Source organism: Callorhinus ursinus, unplaced genomic scaffold (genome assembly GCF_003265705.2).
Source record: "Callorhinus ursinus isolate GAN/ISIS: 27379988/994484 unplaced genomic scaffold, GSC_fseal_2.0 scaffold24, whole genome shotgun sequence".
Lineage (NCBI taxonomy): Eukaryota > Metazoa > Chordata > Mammalia > Carnivora > Otariidae > Callorhinus > Callorhinus ursinus.
In genome coordinates this window covers 3,951,126-3,975,776 of record NW_027397086.1, presented here as the reverse complement: position 1 = coordinate 3,975,776, position 24,651 = coordinate 3,951,126, and the positions used below count along the sequence as shown (strand labels likewise).

At 57.3% G+C, this 24,651-nt stretch overlaps 2 protein-coding genes across 3 annotated transcripts; one reads left to right on the top strand and one right to left on the bottom strand.

The window, feature by feature from the left end:
* Nucleotides 1-1,622: 1,622 nt before the first annotated feature.
* On the bottom strand, nt 1,623-6,931 carry PTGES2 (prostaglandin E synthase 2). Its single transcript, XM_025888644.2, has 7 exons — nt 6,405-6,931; nt 5,091-5,288; nt 4,357-4,415; nt 3,854-4,003; nt 3,374-3,574; nt 2,904-3,021; nt 1,623-2,255 (listed from the first exon to the last, which is right to left on the bottom strand). The coding sequence occupies exons 1-7, from the start codon at nt 6,924-6,926 to the stop codon at nt 2,133-2,135; spliced, it is 1,371 nt and encodes a 456-aa protein (XP_025744429.2). The 5' UTR covers nt 6,927-6,931; the 3' UTR covers nt 1,623-2,132.
* Nucleotides 6,932-17,064: 10,133 nt separating this feature from the next.
* LCN2 (lipocalin 2) lies at nt 17,065-21,443 on the top strand. Of its 2 annotated transcripts, XM_025888578.2 has the most exons (7): nt 17,065-17,693; nt 18,223-18,359; nt 19,743-19,822; nt 19,945-20,064; nt 20,309-20,410; nt 21,094-21,127; nt 21,250-21,443. In XM_025888578.2, the coding sequence occupies exons 1-6, from the start codon at nt 17,529-17,531 to the stop codon at nt 21,114-21,116; spliced, it is 627 nt and encodes a 208-aa protein (XP_025744363.1). In that variant the 5' UTR covers nt 17,065-17,528; the 3' UTR covers nt 21,117-21,127; nt 21,250-21,443. The 2 variants fall into 2 exon arrangements, with proteins under 2 accessions (XP_025744363.1, XP_025744364.1); XM_025888579.2 differs by lacking the exon at nt 20,309-20,410 and having other exon boundaries at nt 17,517-17,693.
* The last annotated feature ends 3,208 nt before the right edge of the window (nt 21,444-24,651 follow it).

The following is a 24,651-nucleotide window of genomic DNA, read 5'->3' as shown; positions in this document are numbered from 1 at the left end:
ATCAAGGCCACAGGCACATACCCTGATCTGAGCGTGACCAAAGATGGGGCAGAGGTTATGGTCTTGGGGCGCTTTCTGCCGAGAGGTGTGACTTTCCCTGCCTGCCCATTTTCGGACCTCTCACCTGCTAAACCCATTTTACCCGTGGGCAAATAGAGTCCCTAAAGAACAAAGATTGTCCCGACTAGATGCAATGCTTAAGTCGGTTACGAGGTGGCAGCATGAGGCCTTGTTTCGCATTCTCTACCGCCCTCTAGTGGTTATGGGAAAATACACCCACGGGCTGGCCCAGGAACATCTGGGGAAACTGAGGCAGGGTTGTCCCCTGGGATGGAAGAGGGGGATACTCAGTGAAAGAAGCACGCTCGATCGGTGTCCCCTGGTGGCCTTGGGTTGACTAGCCATTCTTCAGCCCCAGTCACTGGGAGCAGGTCTAGCTAGTATAGTCCTAGGATAGACCCTATGGTGGAGAAGGTGTAGAGGGTGCAGGAGGGTGCCTCTCCTGCTGAGGCAGGCTCTGGGATCCACAGGCCACCCCAGGTCCCTGGAGCAAAGGCCTTTCGGGACTTAAGGCCTGAGTGATTTGGGGGAAGAGATTCTGGACACGCTGGTGTTCCAGGCCGGTGGGCTCTGGCGCATGCCTGCGGCCGAGCACTCTGCAGCCGTGAAGAACGAGCCAGCGTGACATGTGCCCACGCGGACAGGCGCCTGTGACGGGGACGAGAACGAGCGGGTAGCCCACCGGCTCTGCAGGAGAAACGGAGGCCGCTGCTTCCAAACGTTAGGCTGTTGGCCTCCAGAGTGCTCGCCAGGGCTCTACCTTATTTGAATGTTTACCATCACAAGGAGAATGAATTATTTTTATGTTTTAAAAAAATTAATAAAGAAAATAAAAATTGAAGACTTTCTCGAGAGGTCTGGGGCAATGGGAGAGTCCAGCGAGTAGAGTTCAGCCCACTGGCCACCCGTTGGGCCTCTGGAGGCCACTGTGCTCTTCATCTATGGGAACCAGGGGAACAGGGACCCCGACCCTGGGGGCTCTGCTCTGAACGGGGTTCCACTCACAGCGCCCCCTCGCTCCCAGAGCTGGCTTTTCCCTGTCCCGGGGTCCCCTTCCCAGGCCTGGGACCGAAGCCCGGGTGCCCACCTGCTTCAGAGGTTCAGAGGTTCTCGGAACCCTGCCCCCCCGGCGTGTAGAGCAGGATTGGAGCCACTCCAGCCCCTGCTCTGAGCTGGGCGTCCTTCTCTACACTTGACCCGCATCTCACGCTCAGACCCTCGCGATTTCCCCTTGAAGGGGAGGCTATCATTACGCCCATTTGACGGATGAGGATATGGAGGCTCAGAGAGGGACATCACTGCCCAGAGTCCCACTGCCAGTGAGGGGCACAACCGGACCCAAATCCTGGGACACCTCAGGCCTCCCTGCTGCTTATCCTATGGTGGTGTCCCGGGGTCCCTGTGACACAAAGCCTGCGAAGTCCTTCACCCCAGGCCTGAGGCCCAGTAAGCACTGGACAAACAGTAGTTACCAGCAGGGCCGGGCGTGGCCTCGCTCTGAAGCCTTTGCTAACCAGCAGTCACACACAGCACTCACCCCACGACAGCACCGCCTCCAAGGGTTCAGCAAACATTTTCTTTATTGCAAACATGACACCCAGGCCTAAGGGCACTGGGAAGAGCCGAAACCAGGAGGAGCCAGGGATGAAATCCTTTGTAAACCAGACTATTCCTGCTTCCCCTGTCCAGGGCAGGAGCCTGACCCGATTCCCACCCCCAGGGTGTGGACAGAGCAGGCCACTGAGAGTCCCAGAGAACTGCTGAAGCGCAGGGAGGCCCAGAACAGGGGGCAGGGGTGGGTCAGCCACCTGGGGCTGAGGGGTAGCCTTCTGTGCCCCTCAGGGGGGCTGTGAACACAAATCAAGCCTGGCTTTTGTCCCGCCGTGTCCCAGGGCCTCAGCAGGTGTCCAGTGCTAGAAGCCGGGGCGGGGGGGGGGGCTGGAGGGGGGGGGGCAGGCGAGAGGCAGAACGGTCCCGTCCCCCCCTGCACAGCATCAAGTGCTGACCCAGCGGTCCTGGTCCCCGGAAGCCGGCGTCTTCTGCTGTCTTCCACCCCTCCCGGGACACTCAGGTCACTGGGGGGCCTCAGCGATGGCTTTCTCCATCCGCAGGTACCAGGGCTGGATGCGGGTGTGACGCATCAGGTCATCGAAAGCCTCCAGGCCCTCCATCACGCGCAGCACGCCATACACTGCCTGGGGGAGGGGTCAGAGGAGGGTCCATTCCTGCCCTGTCCTCCACGGGTTGTGTGCCCTGGGGCCCGCTCACCTCCACCCTCTCTGAGAGAGCTCACGAAATGGCCAATTTTGCACTTGGGGCTTTGAGTGAAGTGTGTGGGATTTCTGTAGGTTTTGCCTGCCCTGCACCCCCGAACCGTCTGGGCAACAAACTCCACCTGCAGAATTTCCTTCGGGAAAACATCCTGCCCCACTCTCAGGTCCTGAGATTTGAGAAGAGGGGACCCCCACCGGCTCTAAGACCCAGATCTGGCGATCAACATATTCCACCCCGGCTTGAAGGATTGCTTCAAGGCTTGGCATTTAAGCCAGGCCAACAAGATACTGTCCCGGGACTTTGGCTGGGTGCAAGCAACTCCAAGGGGTTGAGCTGCAACAGGTGAGGCCGAGCCCTGGTACTGCCACTTGGGCCCCTGGATCCAGCTGGGCCTGAAGCCAACGCCTCCCCTGAACCTGTCAATGATGTGAACCAAGACAGTTCCTTGGATGGAGCCAGGTGCCTCCAGAGCGGGAAAGCTGGGAGATGTAGGTATTGCCTACGTGTGGGCTTCCGCTGCCCAGACAGCCCACTCAAGCCTGGGCACCCCCTGCGCCCACCAGACTCACCAGATCAGCCAGGTTCGGCTTCTCACCCCCCATGAAGGGCCGGTCTTTGCCCACGGCCGCCACCCACTTGTCGGCAGCCTCATAGAGGTCCTCACGGACGTCATCCTGGAGGTGGTGCCTGGTGGGGAAGGGGGAAGTCCATCAGGGGAACCCTCCGCCCAGGCTGGGAAAACAGGAAGGCTAGGGGGCCGGGGCTGCTCCCCCAGGGGCATCACACTTGCAAGAATCAGTTATCATCTGCCCCAGACAGGGAGACCATGGCCAAAGAAGGACCAGAGAGACGTGACCACGAGAAAGCAACAGAAGGCACAGAGCAGACATCCAAGCCAGTCCGCTTCCCCTGGGGTGGTGGAGGCAATCGGGAGTTCGGACTTCGAGCCCCCGGCGTGGCTTTAGACTCGGGCCTTGGGGAGAGCAGGCCCCCAGGCGCGCACGCGCACACACACACACGCACACACGAGCGCCGTCACCTGCTCTTGAGCCGCTTGCTGATGACGTACATGGCCGCTGCACCCATGTACTTGGCCACGGCACCCTCCAATGCCCCGAACTTGCCCTCCCTGACGATGTAGTCAAAGGAGGCCAGGGCCTCGGCAGGAGTGCGGTACACGTTGGGGGAGATCAGGTGCACCAACCAGTCATCCGCCCACTGCCGCCACTTCATCTCCTCCCTGTGGACAAGGTGGGGACAGAGGGCAGGGCAGGTGGGCTGCCGAAGTCAGGGCCCAGGAGGTGTGGGAGCAGGTGCACTGTCTAGACCGCACAGCGTATGGGTGGGAAGCTGAGGCTTGAGTAGGAGTTCCTGAAGTAGACTCAGCCCTGGCCGTGGCCCCAGCCCTCCTGGTCTCCCACACTGGTCCCCCTTCACGGGGTCTCGCTCAGCCTCTCCCCCAACCCCTGGGAAGACCCTGCCCTTGCCACCTCCAGGGACCTGCCCCAGCCTCACTTACATCCTGGTCTCCTTCCCACCATACATGCGCTGGGCCTCCTTCTCATCCAGCATGAGCCAGTACTTGTTGCAGAATTCGGTCACCTCCTTCCCCTGGTCGTTCACAGCCTTCATGGGTGGATAGTAGGTGATGATGTGTTCCAGGGGCTGCCTTTGGGAGACAGCCAGAGTCTCACCCCAACTAGTTCTTCCTCTGGGAGGCTGAGCCGTCGCCTGCTTGGGGTGGACGTCTACCCCGACCTGACCCAGCTCCGGAGGGGAACCATGACCAACCCACGAAAGCTTTCCAGCCTCTTGTAGGTGTCAGAGGAGGTCCTGCAGCAAGAGGGACTTGGGGCAAACACAGAAGCATCTCCCTGACAGAGGGAGATGTGCAGAGGAGAGGAAGGGGGTATTTCAGAGTACAATGCCCACCCTGCACCCCTGGAGGAACCGAGGGGAGGCCTTCCAGGAGATAAAACGGATGAAATGCAGTACCAGCCTGGGCCTCTAGGGGCTCCTTACCCGGACACCAGGTAGGTCTTGAGGGCGCTGATGATGACAGAGGAATCGTTCAGTTGTTGCTGGAGGACGAGAGGGTGGTTTAAATTGGGGAAGTGGGTCCTGGAGCCACCAGCAGGGTCACCAGAGTTCTTTAAAAATAAACACCCAGGCATTCGAGGAAACTGGTCCAGTAGAACCTTGGCATTGTTTGTCCATTGCTGGGGGTTCATCCCCAAAATCGATGCCCACAGAGCTTTCCCCTCCCCACAGAACCTAGCCTCCTGGCTCAGGCCCATCCTGAGTAAGGGAGACCCAAGTGTGGCTAATGTGAAGGAGGGTGTGGGGAGGACCTAAGTTCTGGGCCCTGCCCACTCACCTGCCTGGCCTCCCAAGCACTGGCGGGGGCAGGGTGGACTCTAGAAGCTACGCGCTAGGAGCCAAGGACTGGGCCAAGCATTCCCTGCCACTGGAGAGTATAGCCCTCTGTTGACTAATGAAGAAGCAAGCCCAGAGAGGCTAAGTGATTGGCCCCAAGTCATGTAACCAGTGAATGGCAGAGCCCCACCTTGAGCCTGGACCACCCTGATTTCAGAGCTCACACTGTTGAGCTCTGTGATGCTCTGCCTCCCTTGGGCCCAGCTGGTTCATAATCCTCACCAAGGTCCAAAGCGCCCACATTGTTCAGAGTTGCAGGGCCTGCCTCGGGGGTACTACAGGACAACCCAGGACGTGGGGGATTGCTCCCTGAGGCTCACCAAGCTCTCTCCTTCCTGGGCCAGCAGGATGGGCACCTTCCTGTAGGAGGAGAACTTGATCTCGGCCCTGCGCACAGGGTTGACTTCTACCACCTGGTAGGGCAGGGCGTGGAAGTCGAGGAAGGCGCGGACCTTGCTGCAGAAGGGACACGTTTTGTACTGGTAGAGGGTCAGCTGCAGGCGGCTGGACAGGGAGAGCTGGGCGGGGAGCAGAGGGAGGGGGGCTTCTGAGGCCTGGTGCCCAGGCACCCCCCCCCAAGCAAACTTCTCCCAAGGGAGTCTTCTAGGATGATCCTGAGAACATCAGGAGGAAGGGGGCTAGGTGGCAGAGAGAAAGGGAGACACAGGGAGGTGGGGAGCAGGCTCGTGCAGTGCACAGTCCATCCTCAAGAGCCCATACAACACCCTCCTCAGTCAGGAAGTATGGGTAGGATGAATCTTCCAGTCTCTGTTCAACATCAGACACCTCTCCTCTCCCTCCTGTCCCAAGAGGACATCACAACCCCCCTCAGGTGTGCCACTCAACCTCCCTCAACCCAGGGGACCCTCTGGATGAGGGGGCAGAGCCCAGCATTTGCCAGAGTGGGGTCTACCTCAAATCTTCAAGGGGGGAGGGTTGTATCTGGGCCTTGGGCCTGGATCTGCGAGTTCAGTACGTGAGCCCCAGGTAAGCTCGCTGCATATTCACGTTTAAAAGCCACAGCGGCAGTCCACCTCCCTCACTATTCAGATGGGATGCTGAAGCTGGACCACCGGGGTGGGCAGAGAGATACAGAGACCTCCACTCCTCTCCTACCACCCTGTTCCCCTGAGCCCAGGAAGGCGGCACCTGTGCCATCACCGGGCTAGGGGACACCTCCCTGCCCCTCTCTGTCTCAGGGCCTGGAATCTAAGGGTCATTGGTTCCCTAAAAATACTAATACTAATAAACAAATACATAACCTTATGATCTGAAGACGGTGGGAGGGTTTACGGAAAGTTTATTATTTTCCAGACGACAAAATGTCTACCAAGTAATAAACTCTGAAGGAGGCTTTCTTTCCCTTTCTTGTAATCTCCAAATCTTTTCATGAAAAAAGTCTAAAAACACGTTAGAAAACGACCTTAAGACGAAGACAACAATTCTAGTTAGCAGGCAGCAGTGGCGACCCCATTGCCCAGATGAGGATGCTAAGTGTTCAGATACTTAAAACCAAGTCACTTGCCCAAGGTCACGAACGGACGGAAGAGGTGATACCTGACCCCGCCATAAGTCCCGCAGTTCGGCGCTGACCCCAGCACCCCTACCCGCGGCTGGGTGCGGCCCGGGTTTACCTGCGCGGCCGAGCGCTGGGCGCGGAGGTCCTGGGAGCGCAGGTGCCACCGCGCGGTGTGGTACAGCCCCAGGACGCCCCCCAGGGCCAGCGCCGCCGCCCCCAGCAGCCGCGGGCTCCCCTTGCGGGCGGTGGCCGCGAGGCCCGGGCCCCCCGCCGCTCCCGCGAAGCCGGCCCGACGCTGCGCGGGGAGTCCCGAGGGCAGGCGACCGCCCAGCCTCCAGGCCAGAGCGTGCCCGACGGGCCACAGCGCCCGCGCAGCCTGGGCCATGTTCGCTCCGCCGGCGCCGCGGGCGGGCGCGCGAAACGAAGACGGCCGGGGAATCAGGCTCCCCTTAAAGGGGAGGGTCTCCATCTCCCGAGGGTTGCTAGGGGTGACAGTGACGCCGAGGGGTGAAAGGAACAGCCCTGGAGGGACTAGGCGTGCGTCCCGGGCGCCTGGTTTCCACGCACCCGTGAGAGCCACAGAAACACACTCTGGGATGTCTGGGAGTCGCTCTTTAAATGCCCGGCTTCTGAACATGAGCTATAACCGTTCTCGGTGGTGACCCGGGGCTGAATGCAGGAACTCGTCGTGTGGACTTTGGGTCCCAGCGTCGTCCGGAATGTGTGTTTATTAACTTCTTTCTCATGCAACCAATCGAAAGAGATGGAGCCCTTCAGAGCGTCAGAAAAAGGGTCATAGCATCGAGTCCAGGAGGGCCGCGGAAACAGCCGTACCACCCCTGGTGCCAGCGACTCGGGCTCTCTCTGCCCTCCCGCGCCGCTGCACTGTTTCTCCTGTGTCCCGAACCATAAAATTTTCCATACACACAAGGGGCCTTAGAGACCACGTGTCTCAGATTTCGCCCACGCGGTGGCGCCGGCACGCTGACCGAAAATGTCCCGCGGCAGGATGCGCAGAGTGGAGGTGCCAGGCTGTCCCGCCCCTCTGCCGGGCTTGCTCGCCGTAGCTGAGGACCCAGGCCTCCAACACCTAGGCTTCTCGGCGGGCAGCCCCGGATGGCCCCTCCCGGAGGCCGGGAAAGGAGCGGGGCTCGGGTAGTAGGCGGAGACTCAAAGACGGGTCAGGTTGTGGGCGGGGAGAGGCGGAGTCTGACGGCGGGGCGGGGACAAGAGCTGGGCTCGCGGGAGAGAGCGCGAGAGCTGACTGCGGTAGGGACCGAGCTCCGGGCGTGGTGGGCGGGACCTCGCGGGTGGGGGCGGGGCTTGCGTCCGGCGGACGCGGCGTGACCCGTTCGTGACCTCGGGCGAGTGACTTGGTTTTAAGTATCTGAACATCTGCCAAATACTTGGCAGAATTTTCCTTGGCGGTCCTCCTCGGTGCCACTCCGCTTGCCCCGCGTTCCGTGCGCCGCCTCCACCTTCCGCCCGGCGCTCGCTGTCAGTGCGACGGTCGCCGCGTTGCGTCGTCGCTCGGCCCTCGCGGCGCCCGCGCCCGCGGTGTCGGGCCCCAACGGGGACCTGGGCGTGCCGGTGGAATGCGAGCGCCGAAGGCGAGGACGACGGCTTCGGGGAAGCCGGTGACCCAGAAGGGCTGCTGAAGCGCCCTTTGCTTTCTTAGGGCTGCCCTCCTGGGAAGGGGAAGCGGGGCCGGGCTGGGGCCCTGAAGGGACCGCAGAGCCCTCCCACCCCTCGCCTCTGGGTGCGTTGCGGCTGCGGGCGCCGGCCGGGGTTTCAGGGCGAGCACCTGCGAGTGGGTCCCCTGGAAACCGCAGCATCCGAGAGCTGCGGGCAACCGGCCCCGTTTTACAGATGGGGAAACTGAGGCCGCTTCGAGATCACTCGCCCTTTTGGCATTTGCTGCAGCCACTTCCTGCAGCCCCTGTGGAGACGGGGGCTCCTGAGGGGGTGGGGCGGGTGGGTCGTCTCGTCTTAGCAGGAGGGGCTGTCTGGGTGGGCGAACCCTCCCTGCTGAGCCAGCATCTCCTGCCACCTTTGCTGGTGTGACCCGGAGCCTTGGCGAATGTGACCTCCTTACAGAGCAGCCTGTTGCCTGCCCAGCACTTCAGGGTGTGGGGGTAGGTGTCGAAGGGAGGGATGTGGAAAGAGAACCATCAGCTGTTTTTCACCTTTTCCAGCCTGTTTCCATATCTGTCAAATAAGAATAATGATTAGGGTCTCCTGCATTGAGATGTGTCAGGATTTGGGGGGAAATGAATGGGGAGAAGCAGGAGGCTGGAGAGACTTGTGCCCTAGAGACTCCTATTTTTTGCGCACCTGGCAACTACCCCACCTTTGCCAAACATAGAATGGAAAGCCAATGACCAGCACCTCCACCAAAATACTTGGCAGAATTTTCCGTTGGTCCAGATTAGGCAGGATATTAGGGCAGGCTCACTGCCCTTGTTCCCTACACTGCTTCTTTCCTCATTCATTACAGCCGGGGGCGGGGGCCGGTGCCTCCTGTTTCTGGCCAGCATTGAGCAAAGAGCCCTGCTTAATGCCCAGGGCACCTCAGCTTTTGGCTTTGATATTCCTTTTGTATCTTTGTTTCTATTTTCTTAATTTCTGCTCTTCCCCTTCTCATTCTGTTTTCTTTGCATTTATTCTATAGTTTCTTTTCTGCACTTTCACTCAGGACACTTTGCTCATGCCTTTACAGCCTTTCCCTATTCTAAAGCACACACTTAAGACTACTCGTGGGCCTTGTTTGTTGTGAGCCCAGCCAGATATTCAATGTGTGCTTCACTCTACATCTGGTTGTCTTGCAGAGGGAGCGCTCTTCAAAATGTCCAGGCTGCGGTTCAGCCAGGATTGCTTTTTTTTTTTTTTTAAGATTTTATTTATTTATTTGAGAGAGAGGGAGAGTGAGAGGGGGAAGCAGACTCCCCACTGAGCAGAGAGCCCGATGTGGGGCTGGATCCCAGGACTCTGAGACCATGACCTGAGCCACCCAGGTGCCCCACGAGGTTGCTTTGCTTTTCAAATAGATCCTGCTCAAAGTCCACTCAGGCTACAGGGAGACCACAGGAAGACCAGTCACCCCTCCTTGCCCACCTTTGTGGGGCAGTGGCCCCCCTCTCTGCTCCCCAGCGGGGGCTGAGCCAGCCAGCCCCTTGACTTTTCTTGGCAGTAGTCTGATTCTAGTCTATAATCTCCAAGGTTCAGAAGTCAGCCCTCCACCTTCCCTATGACTCTAAAATAGGCTTCCCTGGGCAGGAGCTGGAGGAAGCAGCTCCCTCCCATCTCTGCTCCTAGTGGGGATAATTCATAGATAGAAGGGGAGAGGCTCTGGTCAGGGAAGGAAAGGACCCCAAGGCCCTTGAATACTTGGCAAGACCCTCTGGGAGGCCTCTTTCCCACTCATGGCACAAGCCTCCCGCCCCCCCAACAGGGACCGCTTGGTGTGCACTTGGGAGCCTGTGGGGACCCTTAGCCATGCAAGAAGGGGAGCATCGTGAGGCAGGACAAAGAGGAGACACTAGGAGAAAGCCAAGGCTCCCACACTGCAGCCACAGCACCTTCCAGGGCACCCAGAAGCCCTGCCTGGGACAGAGCAGAGCTTTGATACCCCTCCCCTGGGGAGGCTAGGAGCTCTCTGAGCAGCCTGGCTGCAGCTGCCCACACAAGCCAAGCCACCCAGGACCCTGGGCCCCTCCTGAAATGAACCCACGTCCCTTTGTGAGCAGATCTGTGGTGTGGGGCACACAACAGGTGGAGCCCCGGGTGTGGGAAAAAAGGGTCTGTATGGATTGAGGGGACTATGGCAGACTGAAAAATGGCCCCCCAAAAGATACATGCATGTCCTAGTTCCTGGAACCTGTAACTACAACTTTATTGGGAAAAAGAGTTTTTGCGGGGCGCCTGGGTGGCTCAGTTGGTTAAGCGACTGCTTTCGGCTCAGGTCATGATCCTGGAGTCCCGGGATCGAGTCCCACATCGGGCTCCCTGCTCAGTGGGAAGCCTGCTTCTCCCTCTGACCCTCTTCCCTCTCGTGCTCTCTATCTCTCATTCTCTCTCTCTCAAATAAATAAATAAAATCTTAAAAAAAAAGTTTTTGCGGATGTGATTAAAGATTTTTTGTCTTTATTACTACTTTTTAAAAATGTCTTAATGGTTAATGTACTAATGTCTGATTTTCAAAGTGTGTAAATTAAATGTGTACGTTACTCTCTTCAAAAGCAGACAAAACAAGCTATTTTTTTCTTGGTATGGCCCAGATTTTTTTCCTTTCTTGAAGACTGACAGCGTTCTAATTCCTGATTCATAATCTGACATAGAGTGCATTCGGTTTTCAAATTTCTAAGAGAAGAAAATTATTCTCACAACTCACCAGTGTTTTAATAGTAGAAGGCAAATATTCACAACTAATGATTGGTCTTTCCCTTCGTTTTCTTCTTTTTTTTCTTTCTTTGCCTCTTGTTATTCCACCTTTTAAGTGCGTTGCGATTTCGACAGGAGGAGGGCATCCCAGATTCCCCGGGTGGGCCGTGCGTGTCATCACAAGTGTGCTCCTTAGGTGAGAGAGATCACACACAGAGAGAGGAGAAGGGAAGGGGAAGGCAGGTGTTGGAGCAGTGGGGCCACGAGCCAAGGAATGCCGGCAGCCACCAGAAGCTAGGAGAGAGGCGAGGAACAATGCCCTAGAACATCCGGAGGAAGTGTGGCCTTGCCCACACCTTGATTTTGACACAGTGAACTTCTGATTTTTTACTTTTGGCCTTCAGAATGTGTTAATTTAAGCCGAAAGTTTTGTGGTGATTTGTTGCTGTAATTTGATGATTTGGGAAATAATCAGCCTATCCAGAAGATGCTAAAAGTAGGAAATTCACTATTTGGAGAGGATGCTCTGGAAAGAAGGTCAAGGGTATGGCTGAGCAGGGGACCTAAGAACGTGGAGGAAGAGGTGGTCCAAGACAGGGGTCTCCAGGGGGGTGGGGAAGGGGGAGGTGGCCCAGGATGGGGAGACCCAGCAGTGTGGGGAGGTAGCTATCTCAGTCTGTAACAGAATACCACAGACTAGATGGCTTATACACAACAGAAATTTATTTCTCATGTGCACCATAGGGAATATAGTCCATGATATTGCACATGACAGAAGGTAGCTACACTTGTGGGGGCAAAGCATAACTAGAAGTTGAATCACTATGTTGTACACCAGAAACGCATGTAACATTGTGTGTCAACTGTACTCAAATTTATTTATTTTTTTTAAGATTTTATTTATTTGACAGAGAGAGAGAGAGAGCACAAGTAGGCAGGCAGGCAGGCAGAGGCAGAGGGAGAAGCAGGCCCCCCGCCGAGCAGGGAGCCCGACACGGGGCTCGATCCCAGGACCCCGGGACCACGACCCGAGCCGAAGGCAGACGCTTAACCGACTGAGCCACCCAGGCGCCCCCAACTGTACTCAAATTTAAAAGAAAATTTGTTTTAATTTATTTCTCACAGTTCTGGAGGCTGGGAAGTCCAAGGTCAAGGCACTGGCAGATTCAGTGTCTGGTGAGCGCCTGATTCCTGGTTCATAGGTGGCGGCCTTCTCACTGTCCTTACCTGGTGGAAAGGGTGAGGGAGGTCTCAGGTCTCTTATAAAGGCACTAATCCCATTCACGAGGGCTGCACCCTCATTATCTAATCACCTCCCAAAGGTCCCCCCTCCAAATACTACTGCACGAGGATCAGCTTTCAGCATAGGAATGGCGGGGGGGGGGGGCAGTAATGACACAAGCATTCAGTCCAAGACTCAGGGACGAATGTGTATAGGCAGAGAACAAGGAGCCATGGGACAGTCCAGTCCCGGCAGACTCGGCTGAGCAATTAGGGAGGGACACTTGCAGTTGCACTGACCTGGGGGGAGGCCAGTGCCCACCCAAAACCTGAAGGACCCTGGAGCCAGAGAGAGGCACCCAGACCTGTGCCCTGTATCCTCTGGCCTCTGCAGAGGGTTTGGTGCATGTTCTCCGCATTTCCTCCACCCCAGCACCAGCCTCCTGGCCCCTCACCCCACTCTCCACTGGTCCCAGTTGGCCCCTTCTCATGAAGCTGCACATGCTCTCCCTTTGGGGCCTGACCTTGTCCTTTGCCTGTCACACCTGTCTCATGACCCCCTCCCCCAGAGGGAAAGGCTCAGCCACAGACCCTACCCCATGTGAAATAAGCATGGAGTGTGAGGAGGAACCACTGTGACCCCAACCTTCCTCAAACTGGGATGAATGGGGAGGGGCAGAAAGGCTGGAGCCCTACCCCCTGAGCTCCCAGGAGGACCTCAAAGGAGCCTGAGTACCTCTCAGACATTTGTACTCTTTTCAGCCTTCCAGAACCCATTCCCCTGCCCCCCTGGGCTGGGCATTCTCCTGTTGGGTCCTGGGCTCTCGGGGTACAAAGGAGAATCTGCCTTTTGGGAGAGCCAGACTCTTCTCACAAAAACTACCTTGGATGGTGTCCTGCAGATGCCCAGCCAAGGGCCTGGCAGGCAGGAAGCATGGGGGTGGCCCAGGAGTGGCCAAGGTGGAGATGCTCTTTCCTGGGGTGCTTGGGGCTGCAGCCCAGGCAGGAAGGGTGCGGAGCTGGGAGGAGCCGGGTCTTGGCCAGCGCCAGGACCCTGCCAGGCAGAGGTACCTCCTGCCCAGCTCCACAGGAGCCCAGTGTCTACCCACCACCAGCCAGATAGATGCCTGGTGCCCACTGCAGGCCCTGCCCAGAGCAGTGGCCTCCAGTCCCCACTGTGGTCATCATGGACCCTCTAGCCTGCATGGGAGTCCAGGCCCCAGAGACAGAGGCAGGAGCACCCAGCTAGGAGGCATGCTTGGGCCAGGTACCTGAGGGCCAGACTGAGGAGGCAGCCCTGGGCCCAGACCTCATATGGCAGGGCCTGCGGGCCCCTGCCCAGTGGGCCCAAAGGACCTTTGCATAGGGAGGAACCCAGTGGGTGTTTTGTGGGAGGTGTAGGGAGGGGCTGCCTTTCAGAGCTGTTCCATAGCCAGGGTCCCTGCCAGGTGGAAGGGACAGGAGCCAGGAGATCCTTGAGGCTCCCTGGTGAGCCCTCGCATGACAAATGGGGCCTGGGGGTTGGAAAGCTGCTCTGGAAACTAGAAACTCAAGCCAAGGCTCTGGAGGAGCAGGCCTTCCCCCTCCAGGGTGTTTGGACCCGCAGTGGCTAAGGAGGGCTCATCTCTGGACACTAAGAGTTGCTGCAGCTGTGACTGGTCTCCTGGGGGCATCTCCCCAGCACTCAGGGGGACCATGGTGTGGACCTTCTGTCTGGACTCTGGCCAACTCCAAGGGCTCCAGGGTAGACAGGACCCTGAAGGCCACATTGCTCACTCATGTGAGTCCACAACACATCACACAGAAGCCTTGGGGCCAAGTCCCTCCTGGGAGAAGCCAGGTCTGGGCCTTCCAAGTCCTGCTCTGGGTCTCTGGAGCAATGGCGGAAACTGAAAAGGCACCCACACCTGTGTTTCTCTGTGGCAAGAAGCCAGGAGAACTCCCCCGTGGTCCCTGAGTGCTGAAACTCAGCTTGCATGAAGTGGGTGTACATCTTGACCTTACCCTCCCCCCACAGCCCTGCAGAACTCCTCCCTTCCTAAGGCCCAATGCAGCGGGCACACCCAGCTGGTCCCCTCCCCTCCAGCTCCAACCAGCCCAGCACCCACATCTTGTTGGCTAGGATTGGCCACAGCTTGGCCTGATCTCTGCAGTACCCATGGCCATGACCATCCTTGGGTCCCCACAAAGTATGGCTGGGACACAGCACGCTGCTTAGCCTCAAATCCGTGGACAGACCTTGTCCCCTTCACTCTGACCCCTCCCTCGGCTCCTGGGCTGGGCCAGCAGAGGGGCGAGGCAGCTAGGTAAGGAAGGGGCAGTGAGGTGGTCATCACCAGCTGTCAGCTGAAGGTTAAGCCCACACAAAGATAAGAACAGACAGATAAGGCCAGTGGGCCCAAAACAGGCCTGCAGCCAGCACCACAAGAAGACTGGGTTTGCTCAGAAACTCCGAGATGGCCTCAGGTAGAGACGCCGCCCCATGTGTGTGCTGGCCTCTGTTAAACAACACAAATTCAGCTGAGTAATTTAAAACATCAAATTGGATTTATTGAACGAGTCATGAATCAGGCAGCATCCCATCTAGCAAATAGAAGGGAGCTTTGTGGAGCTGCAGAAAAGGAAAGGTTTTAAAAGGTGGAGAAGGAACAGATAAAAGGAAACTTATCAAAGAGTCCATTGTTTTAGGCAAGGTCAACCTCCTAAGGGAAATGGAAGGGGTCTCTCCAGAAATTTCATGGTGCTGACCCGGAAATTCCATGTGTGCTGGTCAAAGGTTACATTGGGGGGGGGCGCGGGGGGGCCGAAACTGCAACTGGGGTAGGCGTTAGGTCTTGGCTTGCCAACATAGGGACCTTAACATAAGTGAATCCCTTTTGGGCCTGTGGTTTTCTTTTCAACACCTCCCAGCATCTGCAACGCAGCTGTCTTTACAGAAGGGAAAACTGGCAGGGGTGGGGTAGGGTGGGCAGGGGTGGGCTGCACCTCAGGGGTCAGGATCCTACCAAGGGCCCCTGAACCAGGCCTTCTCCCTTCTTGCAGCTGGCCCTGGTTTTCTCAGGCTGCAGACCTGGCCCTAATCCCTCCCCACTCCATACCCTGGTGAGCAGGCGTTGGGGGATTCATACCAAAGGAGCATTGGCCACTCTACCTCATGACTGTTCAAGTCTAGAATATTCCGTCCAGTGACAGGTACCGCCTCTCCCTAGTTAGGGACACTGCTCCCTCCCTACTGGGGCTCCACCTGTCAGTCACCCTCCTATCCAGCAGTCACTGCAAACTCAAAGATACCTTTTAAGGTCAGAGAGGGAAGCAGAGGTGGAGCTCCTGGGGCTGTGAGTGGGAATGAGAGGGGTGAGAAGTAGCCACTGGTGCCTTCAGAGGGCACGTGGGCTTTGGTGGCAACTTCATTCCTCCAAAGCTTTGCTCATCCTCACTTCCTGCTCTTTCATCACCCTGACAGGCCTGAGAGGGCAGGGGTCCTCTGGGGGCCTTTCTGGCATCAGGGAGGTAGAGGCTGCCCCCACCCCCCATCTCAGGACCCCCAGAGTCCCTTCCCTCAGGACCTACCACCCAAAGCCCAGACTAGGGGAGCTGGTTCCCCTGTAGCAAGTAGAAGAGCCAATGAGGCCCCAGAAGTCATCTGAGGCCAGTGAGCCCTCAGTTCTGCCTCAGGTCAGGCGGCTCTCCTGGGGACTTCTAGGAGACACTGCCCAGGGGCTGGGACCCTTCACTGCCTCCCGTGGACAACTAGGCTCCCATGAGGAAACCGCTTCCCTCCAGGACAAAGCTGGGATCAGCCGTGACAGAAACACATCTGGGGGCCCAGGTCTAGGCTGCTGGGCTCCACAGCCCAAGACTGTGGCCAGAGACAGCAGATGGTGTCAATACTCCCTCAAGGGTGAGGCCGAGTTATTGCACTCACTGTGACCCAAAGTACCTGATGTCCAGAGCAGCAGGGTAGAGAGCCCCTGCTTTGGGTCCCAGCCCCCCAGCCTGCTTCACCCAGTGCATGGGGTATGTCCTTCATTGTCTTCAGACCAGGATGGAGCTGGGACTGCGTACTCAGAGCTCTGATTTGTCAAGCTGTCTCATTTGTGGCTGGCAGGCCCAGCTTGAGGTCTCTGTCCACGGGGCCCACAGGAGGGGCCAAGTCCCTTAGGGGTCAGCTGAGGTCTGGGTCCACCCCTGCCAGTAGGGTGTGGAGGAGGGGAGGAACATTGCCCATAGGCCTTCACTGGGGGAAAGGTATCTCACCCTGGGCCAGGTCCTGGTGTGGGGTCCCTGGGCGGGGGCCAGGACCTGGTGTGGGGTCCCTGGGTGGAGGCCAGGATCTAGGCTCCATGAGCACAGGGCACATACTCTGTCCTTCCCTGCCAGGAAGGTCCACTTTCAGCTGCCTTCCTTTTCCTGGAGGGGACCAGGAAGTAGTGATGAGGTTTTGGAATAGAGGTGAGGTTCGGTGGGGTGAGGTCCGGAGCCAACGACCAAGAAAGAATTCTTTTTTTTTTTTTTTTTTTTAAGATTTTATTGATTTATTTGACAGAGAGAGACACAGCGAGAGAGGGAACACAAGCAGGGGGAGCGGGAGAGGGAGAAGCAGGCTTCCCGCTGAACAGGGAGCCCAACGCAGAGCTGGATCCCAGGACTCCGGGATCATGACCTGAGCTGAAGGCAGACACTTAACGACTGAGCCACTCAGGCATCCCTGTTTGTTTGTTTGTTTGTTTTTAAAGATTTTATTTATTTATTTATTTGACATAGAGTGAGAGAGAGACCAGACGGGGAGTGCGCAGAGGCAGAGGGAGAAGCAGGCTCTGGCTGAGCAGGGAGCCCGATGCGGGGCTCTCTCCTAGGACCCTGGGATCATGACCTGAGCCGAAGGCAGACGCTTAACTGACTGAGCCACCCAGGCGCCCCGGTTATACGGACATTTAATTGTATCTACATTTCCTTCTGGAAGCTAGATTATTGATAGAAATGCTTCGTTCTTGTAGATTGCTAAGACATTTGTAAACTGAGGGAAACTTATGTCTTAGAGCAGAATTGTGATCTCTAGAAATTAACTATTTGTTTTTCCTTTCCTTAGCTTTAGGGCAGCCAGGAGTGCCTGAGGAATGTCACATATATCCCATGGGTGGGGGGGTTGTGGGGTGTCAGCTTCTGCTTTGTCCTCAGCTTGCCTTCTGTTCCCTCATCAGTAGCCCATACTCTGTTGGTGCGAAGCATTGTCTGCCTTCATCAGGTGTGGGAAAGGGGCCTCTCTGCATTTACCCCACCCTGGGCTTGGGCTGAGCAGAGTCTCCTAGAGGTCAGGGATGACAACTTGGCCAGACTGGAGACGATGGACCACACACAAAGGAGTCCTTGTCCCTGCCAGAGATGTGGAGCTCTGGGGAATGCCCCCTCCCCCTCCCCTGGCCTTCCTGCCCCTCATCTTGCATAATCCTGACCTGGGGGAAAGGGACCAAGAGCTTGCCAAATGTTTCAGCCTGAGTTGCTGGCAATTGCCCCACTCTTCCTGGATTTGGCAAAGGATAAATTCGCTCCACCCTGAGTGAGCCATTGGCCAGGGGACCATAAATAGGGCCCCCCAAGGGCAGCTTTCTCACTAGCTTCTCTTCAGCTGCCATCTGGCATGCCAGTTTTCCTAAGCCCTGAAGTCATGGCCCGAGGTCTCCTGTGGCTGGGCCTTGTCCTGCTGGGGTCCCTGCAGGCTCAGGCCCAGGACTCTGCCCCAAAGTTGATCCCAGCCCCACTTCTGATCAAGATCCCCCTGCAGCCTGACTTCCAGGATGACCAGGTAAGGGGCCTGGAGGGGCAGAGTGTGAAGAGAGGATGGGAGAGACAGAGTCTTAGGGAGAGTGTCAGGGCAGGATGGGCTCAGGCTTCAGCTCAGCCTGCCCCCGGGTCCCCTGATGGAAGGCACACCCCATGCCCCCATCTCCACCCCAACTTTGCTGCCAAGAGGGTCACTTGAGCAGAACTTCCCAGGTCCACAATCCCTTCCATAAGGAAGTGGGGACAGTCCCTGCAAGGTGGGAACATCTTCAGGCCTCCTACATGATGAGGAAACAGGATCAGGGACTTCAGCTGGCCACTTGCCGAGGGTCATCCTGCCCCTACCGGACTCGGGGCTCTCTCCTGACCTGGTGGCCGGCTCCTGTGGCTGCATCAGCGCAGGCCTGTGTGGCCAGTCGGGGTCCCTGCTGCCCAGTTAGGGGAGCTCCTGGTTCCTGGTCAGGCTGCCTGGAGGTACCTGCAGGGACGGAGCAGTAGGGGCCCCCAGGGGCCGTTCCTGGGCTCCGCCTATCATCGGCCCCCCACTGTAGTTCCAGGGAAAATGGTACGTCATAGGCGTAGCAGGGAATTCAATTAATACAGAAAAACGAGCCCGGTTGAAGATGTACACCACCACCTACAAGCTGAAAGACAACCACAGCTACGAGGTCACCTCCACCCTGATCAGGTGAGGGCCACCACCTCCTGGAGGCGCGGGCAGAGGGGGTCCGAGCGGGGGCGCCATCCTGGGGGTCTGAGAGGCAGACTGATGTCAAAACCGAGGGGTGACTGAAGCTGAGGTGGACATTCATCCTTTTGCTGGGTACCGGAGCCCCCGGCATTTATCCCTTCCTTCGCTCACTAGCTCAACATTTATCGGTGCCTTCAGTGCAGACACACAGACAGTACTGGGGATGGACACAGACTGTCCTAGGGAAACGAGACGGAGAGAGCAGGGGTGTGCTAGAGTGGGAGGAGGGTCACCGGATCCAGCCTGGAATCCCACCCAAGGCTTCGTCAAGGGCTTCCAGAGAGGTGGTCTCTAGGCTGGGCCTTGAGGGGGGAGCCAACTCTTTCAGGAAACCATCACATGGCTGCCCTGAGCAGGGGCTGATGAACAGCCCAGAGGGGGGCAGTGGCCACAGGGGCAGGGTCCTCAGACACCAGTACCAAAGGGATCTGGTGACGAGCGGGTCTGGCTGCAGCAGGGAGAGGAATGAGGGAGGCTGGTCAGTCCCAGGTGGGAGATGACCACGGGGCGGGGGGCAGATGAGGACCTAGAGAGGAGAGCCAAGGATTACCCAGCTCCTATGGGTCTCTGACTCTGTCACTTGGGGGATGAGGCTAGAGCATTTGTGGTGCAAGGAACAGAAGAAGGGCAGGTTTGGGGAGATCAGATAGGATGCACGTGAGAAGTCAGGGTTGGCCCAAGAGCTAAGGGAGTCCCTGGCATCGAGCAGACTGGAGCCTTGGAGGGTGAACCCCCTAGGAGAGGTTACAGCAGGAAGCCACAAGATAAGAGTAGGGGACAAATCCCTGGGGGGGACCCCAAAGAGGGAAGGACAGTAAGGTGCTGGAAGGAGAGTCAGGTGGCTCAGAACAGAGCAGGCAGGGACAGGCAGGGATGGGTTCAAGGGGAAGAGCCAGACCCATCGGAGCAGGGTGGGCTGTGGGCCTCCTGTGGCAGGATGGGCTGTCACCTTTTTAAAAAAAATATTTTATTTTTTATAATTAATTATATATAAATATATATATATAAATATAATTAATATTTTAAATTTTAAATTATATTAAAAATATTAGAGAGAGAGAGAGAGAGAGAGAGAGAGTGTGTGTGTGTGTGTGTGTGTGTGTGTGTGCACACACGCCCAAGCCGGGGCAGGGGCAGAGGGAGAGGGAGAGAGAATCTCAAGCCGACCGTGCTGAGCACACAGCCTGACTTGGGGGCTCGATCCCAGGACCCTGAGATCAGGACCTGAGCCAAAATCAAGAGTCAGACACTTAACCGACTGAGCCACCCGGGTGCCACTGGACAGTTACTCTCTTACCCACCCATCTCTTGCTTCCACAGGAACCAGCGCTGCGACCACTGGATCAGAACTTTTGTCCCAAGTTCCCTGCCTGGCCAGTTCACCCTGGGCAACATTAAGCGTGAGTCCTGAGTGGGGCGGGTCTCCAGGGGGCATAGATGCCATCCTGTGGGGGCCGGGGAGGAAAAACCTGTTTCCCACACCGGGTCAGGGCGGGCTGGCCCCTCACCGACCACCCTGCAGGTTACCTCGGAGTGCAGAACTACACCGTGCGGGTGATGACCACCGACTACAACCAGTTTGCCATGGTGTTCTTCAAGAAATTTTACAAAAACCAGGAGTACTTCAAGATCACCCTCTATGGTGGGTCCTCACCTACTGCCTCTGGGACCCGGCTCCTGCTCAGGCTGGGGGAAAAGAGGCCCATCCCACCCAGCCCCCAAGGTCCCCTTTACTCTGAGCCCCTGGCAGGTGGGTGAGGGGTCTTCCCGCCCGTCCGTCCCCACCCCCACCCCCGTCATGTGGAAGGGCTCTGAGGCCTCGTTCCCATGTTCAACAATATTTATGGAGCATTCACCTGCCCACTCACTGGCCATCTTGACCATAGGGAGGACCAAGCAGCTGCCCATTGCTCTGAAGGAATACTTCACCGGCTTTGCCAAATCCCTGGGCCTCACCGATGATTACATCATCTTCCCTGTCCCCACTGGTAACTGCCAGCGACGGAGAGAAGAAGGGGACATGGGGACTGTCCAGGCCTGTTGTTGCCTCACGAGGGAAAGGGGGAGAGGGGAGACTCAGGCCCCTACTGCAGTCACTGGAGCCCCTGGGAGCCACTTTGGGTTCAAGAAGACCCTTACTCACCCAGAGGTCTGCGGGGCACCCAGCAATGTGGGGGCCCCAAGGATTCCTCCCTGACAGAGAGCCCGGGTCCGAGTTTCCCATGTAGTCGCCTGGCCATGTTCCCCTCTACCCAGGTCTGCTTGTCCTGGGCTAGCACCCACTTTGCCCTGGGGCTTGCTCGCCACTGACTTGGGAGGTGCTCAGGTGGCCTGGCCTGGGCAGGTTACCTCCCCAAGCCTGCCGGGGCTGTCAGGACTCAGCAGGGAGACAGGCAGAAGGCCTGGTGCCCAAGCAGGCATGTGGCTGGGCCTCATCTGCCTCCTTTGGAGAATGGGTGTCACCCAGCTCTGCTTGTCCTCTGGCTTCTCCCCCTGTCCCCTGCCCCCATCACCCACCCCTCTGCTGCACCATCCCTGAAGGGAACCCCCAGATCTTCTGCGGCTGGGCCAGGCTGGGGCCCAGGGCAGCCCAGGGGCAGCACAGGGGCCCTGGAGGTCAGGGATCCCCCCCCAACACTCCTGCCCACGCTGACCACTCTGTCCCCCACAGACCAGTGCATCGATGATAAGTGAACGAGCACGCAGTGAGTATGGCCCAGGAAGGGGCTGATGGGAGCTACAGGGCAGTGGGAGGGGGTCCCGGGCCTGCCTTTGTCCCCCCCTGCCCAGCACTGCCGCCATCTTTATTCCTCTGACTCTCTTTTAGGTGTCCCCTGTCTCTCTTCACCCCATCACCCTCACGCTGACCTCTGCCCAGGGCACCGCCCGGCTGTTCCACCAACCTGGACACCAGGAGAGAGCCCGGAGATCCTTCTCACCACACAGCCCACCAGCTGCTTCCCAGGTCGCCCTTCTGATGGAACCCCTCCTTGCTTGCTAAATAAACACATGCCCCCAGGTCTTGAGTCTCTGCTCCTTGACCCCTGGGCCCTCAGAGGGAGAAGAGCAAAGGGCGGGCTCCTATTAGCATCACTCCCAGGGACGTGGCCCCCAGAGAGGGATGGAGGCTGCAGAAGCAGAGTCCAGCTCTGACTGAACACTTGTGGCTCCCAACTCCAGGCCCAGCCCCAGATCAGCAGCAGCCCTCACCGGCCCCCACCTCCTAGCACACTGATGGGGCACACTGACACCCACGTTCTGCCACCTGCAGCAGGGCCAGGGAGCTGGAGGGGCTTGGGGGGCTGAGGTACTGTCATCCACACTTCACCAGGACCCTGTAGATCCTGGAAGACTGTAGCCAGGGCAAGAGGGGTGCACAGTGGGTGGAACAGAAGCATGCCTAGCTTGAGGCTGTGCCAGGCACAGAGGGCCACCGGAGGTGGTCCCCTTTCTCTCTGCCAGCCCCCTATGGGCCCACTGGTGGGTGGCAGTGTCCACATAGACCCCATTCCAAGTACTGTCCCTCACCCACATCTCTCCTCTGTGATGACCTCTGGATCATCGTGGGGGCAGGGCCAGGGGAGGCAAAGAGGAGAATACACTGCCAGGAATCCAGATTCCAGAAGACTTGAGGGCTCCAGGCCTATACCCACTGCTTGGCTGGGCCTGTGTGTGGGGCCTGACCAGCCCCTGTCCACCCCTCTGTGTCTGCATCACACACCTTGAACTGCATCACACAACATTGCACACTTGAACTCCCTTCCTGGCCTCTTCTCCCCTTGCAAGGTCAGAGGCCAGAGGGGGCGAGGTTCTGAAGAAACCCAGGCTTATCCACCCCAGAGACTTGCACACTTACCCTCAGCTGGTGGGGGGGGTTGGGAGAGAGTGGGATAGTGGGAAGATACTGGAGCTCTGAGTAGTCCCTAGCCTCAGCCCTGAGGGGGCAGGACAGGCCCGAGACCCAGGGCCACCAGATAGGCTGCAGCCTTAGGAGTCTGGGTCAGGGGGCGCCTGGGTGGCTCAGTTGGTTAATGGGCTGCCTTCGACTCAGATCATGATCCCAGATTCCCGGGATGAGCCCCGCATAGAGCCCTGCACAGAGCCCTGCATAGAGCCCCGCATCTGGGCTCTTTGCTCAGCGGGGAGTCTGCTTTTCCCCTTCCCTCTGTGTTCAATCTCCCTCTCAAAAAAAAAAAAAAAAAAAAAAAAAAAAGTGGTCTGGGTCAGGTTCCAGGAGGAGACCAGCTTGCTGCAGCGTGGGCTAAGAAGGATGGAGGCTCTGCCCAAGGCCAGAAAGACCCACACTGAGAAGGGCACCACGAGCTGGCCGAGGGGGTGGGAAGCTGCACCCAGCATGCCTGGTGCTTGGGCTCCACCTCGGACAACAGAGACAGTTTCTCTGCTTTGGCCCAAGCCATGCAGCTCCCTGGCATCACCTGGGCCTACCGGCTCTTCAGGAGCAAACTCTTAGGCCACAAACAGGCTTTGTGTTTCTTCCCAGGGTCACTGGGTTTTATTAGTTTCCTATTGCTGCTATAATAAATTATCACACACTGGCATCTTAAGCCAATACACATTTATTCTTTTATAGTTCTGAAGGGCAAAATTCTGAAATCACTTTTACTAGCTAAAATCACTTTTCGGCACCTGGGTGGCTCAGTCAGTTGAGCGTCTGCCTTGGCTCTGGTCATGGTCCCAGGGCCTGGGATCGAGTCCCGCGTAGGGCTCCCTGCTCAGTGGGGAGGCTGCTTCTCCCTCTGTCTGCCTCTCCCCCCTGCTTGTGTGCACTCTCTCTCTTTCTCTGGCAAATAAATAAATAAAATCTTTAAAAGTAAAATAAAATCACTTTCACCAGCTAAAATCAAAGTGTCAGCATGGCTGTGCTTCCTCCAGAGGCTCTTGGGGAGAATCCCCATCTTCGCCTTGGGGTTTTTTCTTCCTTCTTCAAAGAGAGCAGTGTGGCATCTCTACATCTCTCTCCTCTGCCGAGGTCCTCACATGGCTTCCTCTCTTGTTTGTCAAATTCCCCCTTGACCTCCCTCTTTATAGGGACACTTATGATTACATTTAGGGCCCACCTGGATAATCCAAGGTAATCTCCCCATCTCAAAATACTTCCTGTAATCACATCTGCTCAGGCCCTTTTTCCAAGTAAGGTACTGTTCTTAGGTTCCAAGGATGAGGATCCAGATATCTTTGGGGGCAGACCACTACACTGGGTTCGGAGAAGGAATCAGGGCAGAGCTAATGAGATGGGGAGAGAGAGGGGCACAAGGACTCCAGAGGCAGGGAAGCACTAAGGCATATTCCCTTCCCCCTGTCAGGGCTGGATGGAGTAGGTGGCTGTTTTGTCCTGTGGTCTGGTTTATGGGCCCGGACCACTGGAGTGAGGTGGGCAGAGGCAGAGGCCCTCTCTGGGACCACAGCATTTCACCAACGAGGAGCGTGCCTGGGGGCAGCTGCAGGCTCCACCCACGAGCATTTGCATCCACCTGCTGCGTCCCTGTGGTATGTGGATCTGTGCATGCCTAGGCTTGTTTCTGAGAACCTACGTGACTTTCTGAGGGTTTGTTTGCCCCTCCCCCTGTGCCCTGGAGTCTGCACGTTTCTCCTCTGGTCTAGACATAGTCAGATCCTATTGATCTCATGCGTGATTTCACATTTAAGAGAAAAACATGTGTCTGTGTTTTTGTTTGGGTGTCTCGTGCTTAAAGGGATTTGGATTATGTCAGCACATCCACAAAGGTGACCTGTGTTTCTGCCGTGTCTCCGCAGATCTGTGTGCCACACTTGGGTACGGGTGTTTCTATGCCAGTCAGGGCTCCCGGGGCTTTGCTTTCTTGGTTGGTGAAATGCTGCGCTCCTATGGAGGACCTCTAACCCGTCAGCCGAAGGTGGATGCACAGGCCTCTTTCTTTCTCAGCCCTGCTCACTGGTTCAATGCAGGCCTCACCTCCATTCCACCTGATTCAGGGAGGAGAAGGCAGGGCTGCCAATATGCAAGTCAGTAGTGCTCCGATTGCAGGCTGCGGACTCCACCTTCCTCAGGTGAGATGGTGGGATAGTTTTGGGGACACAGACGATCCCTCCCCATTGTCATCATTTGGGGCATACCCGGGTTCACCATTGCTGGCTCGGCCCCCCAGGGCCGTGTCACAGTAGAATGCAGCGACCATGGCGGAAGGTGGGGGCACCCGATGGAACGCCGGCCTGTTTGGGACATACCAGG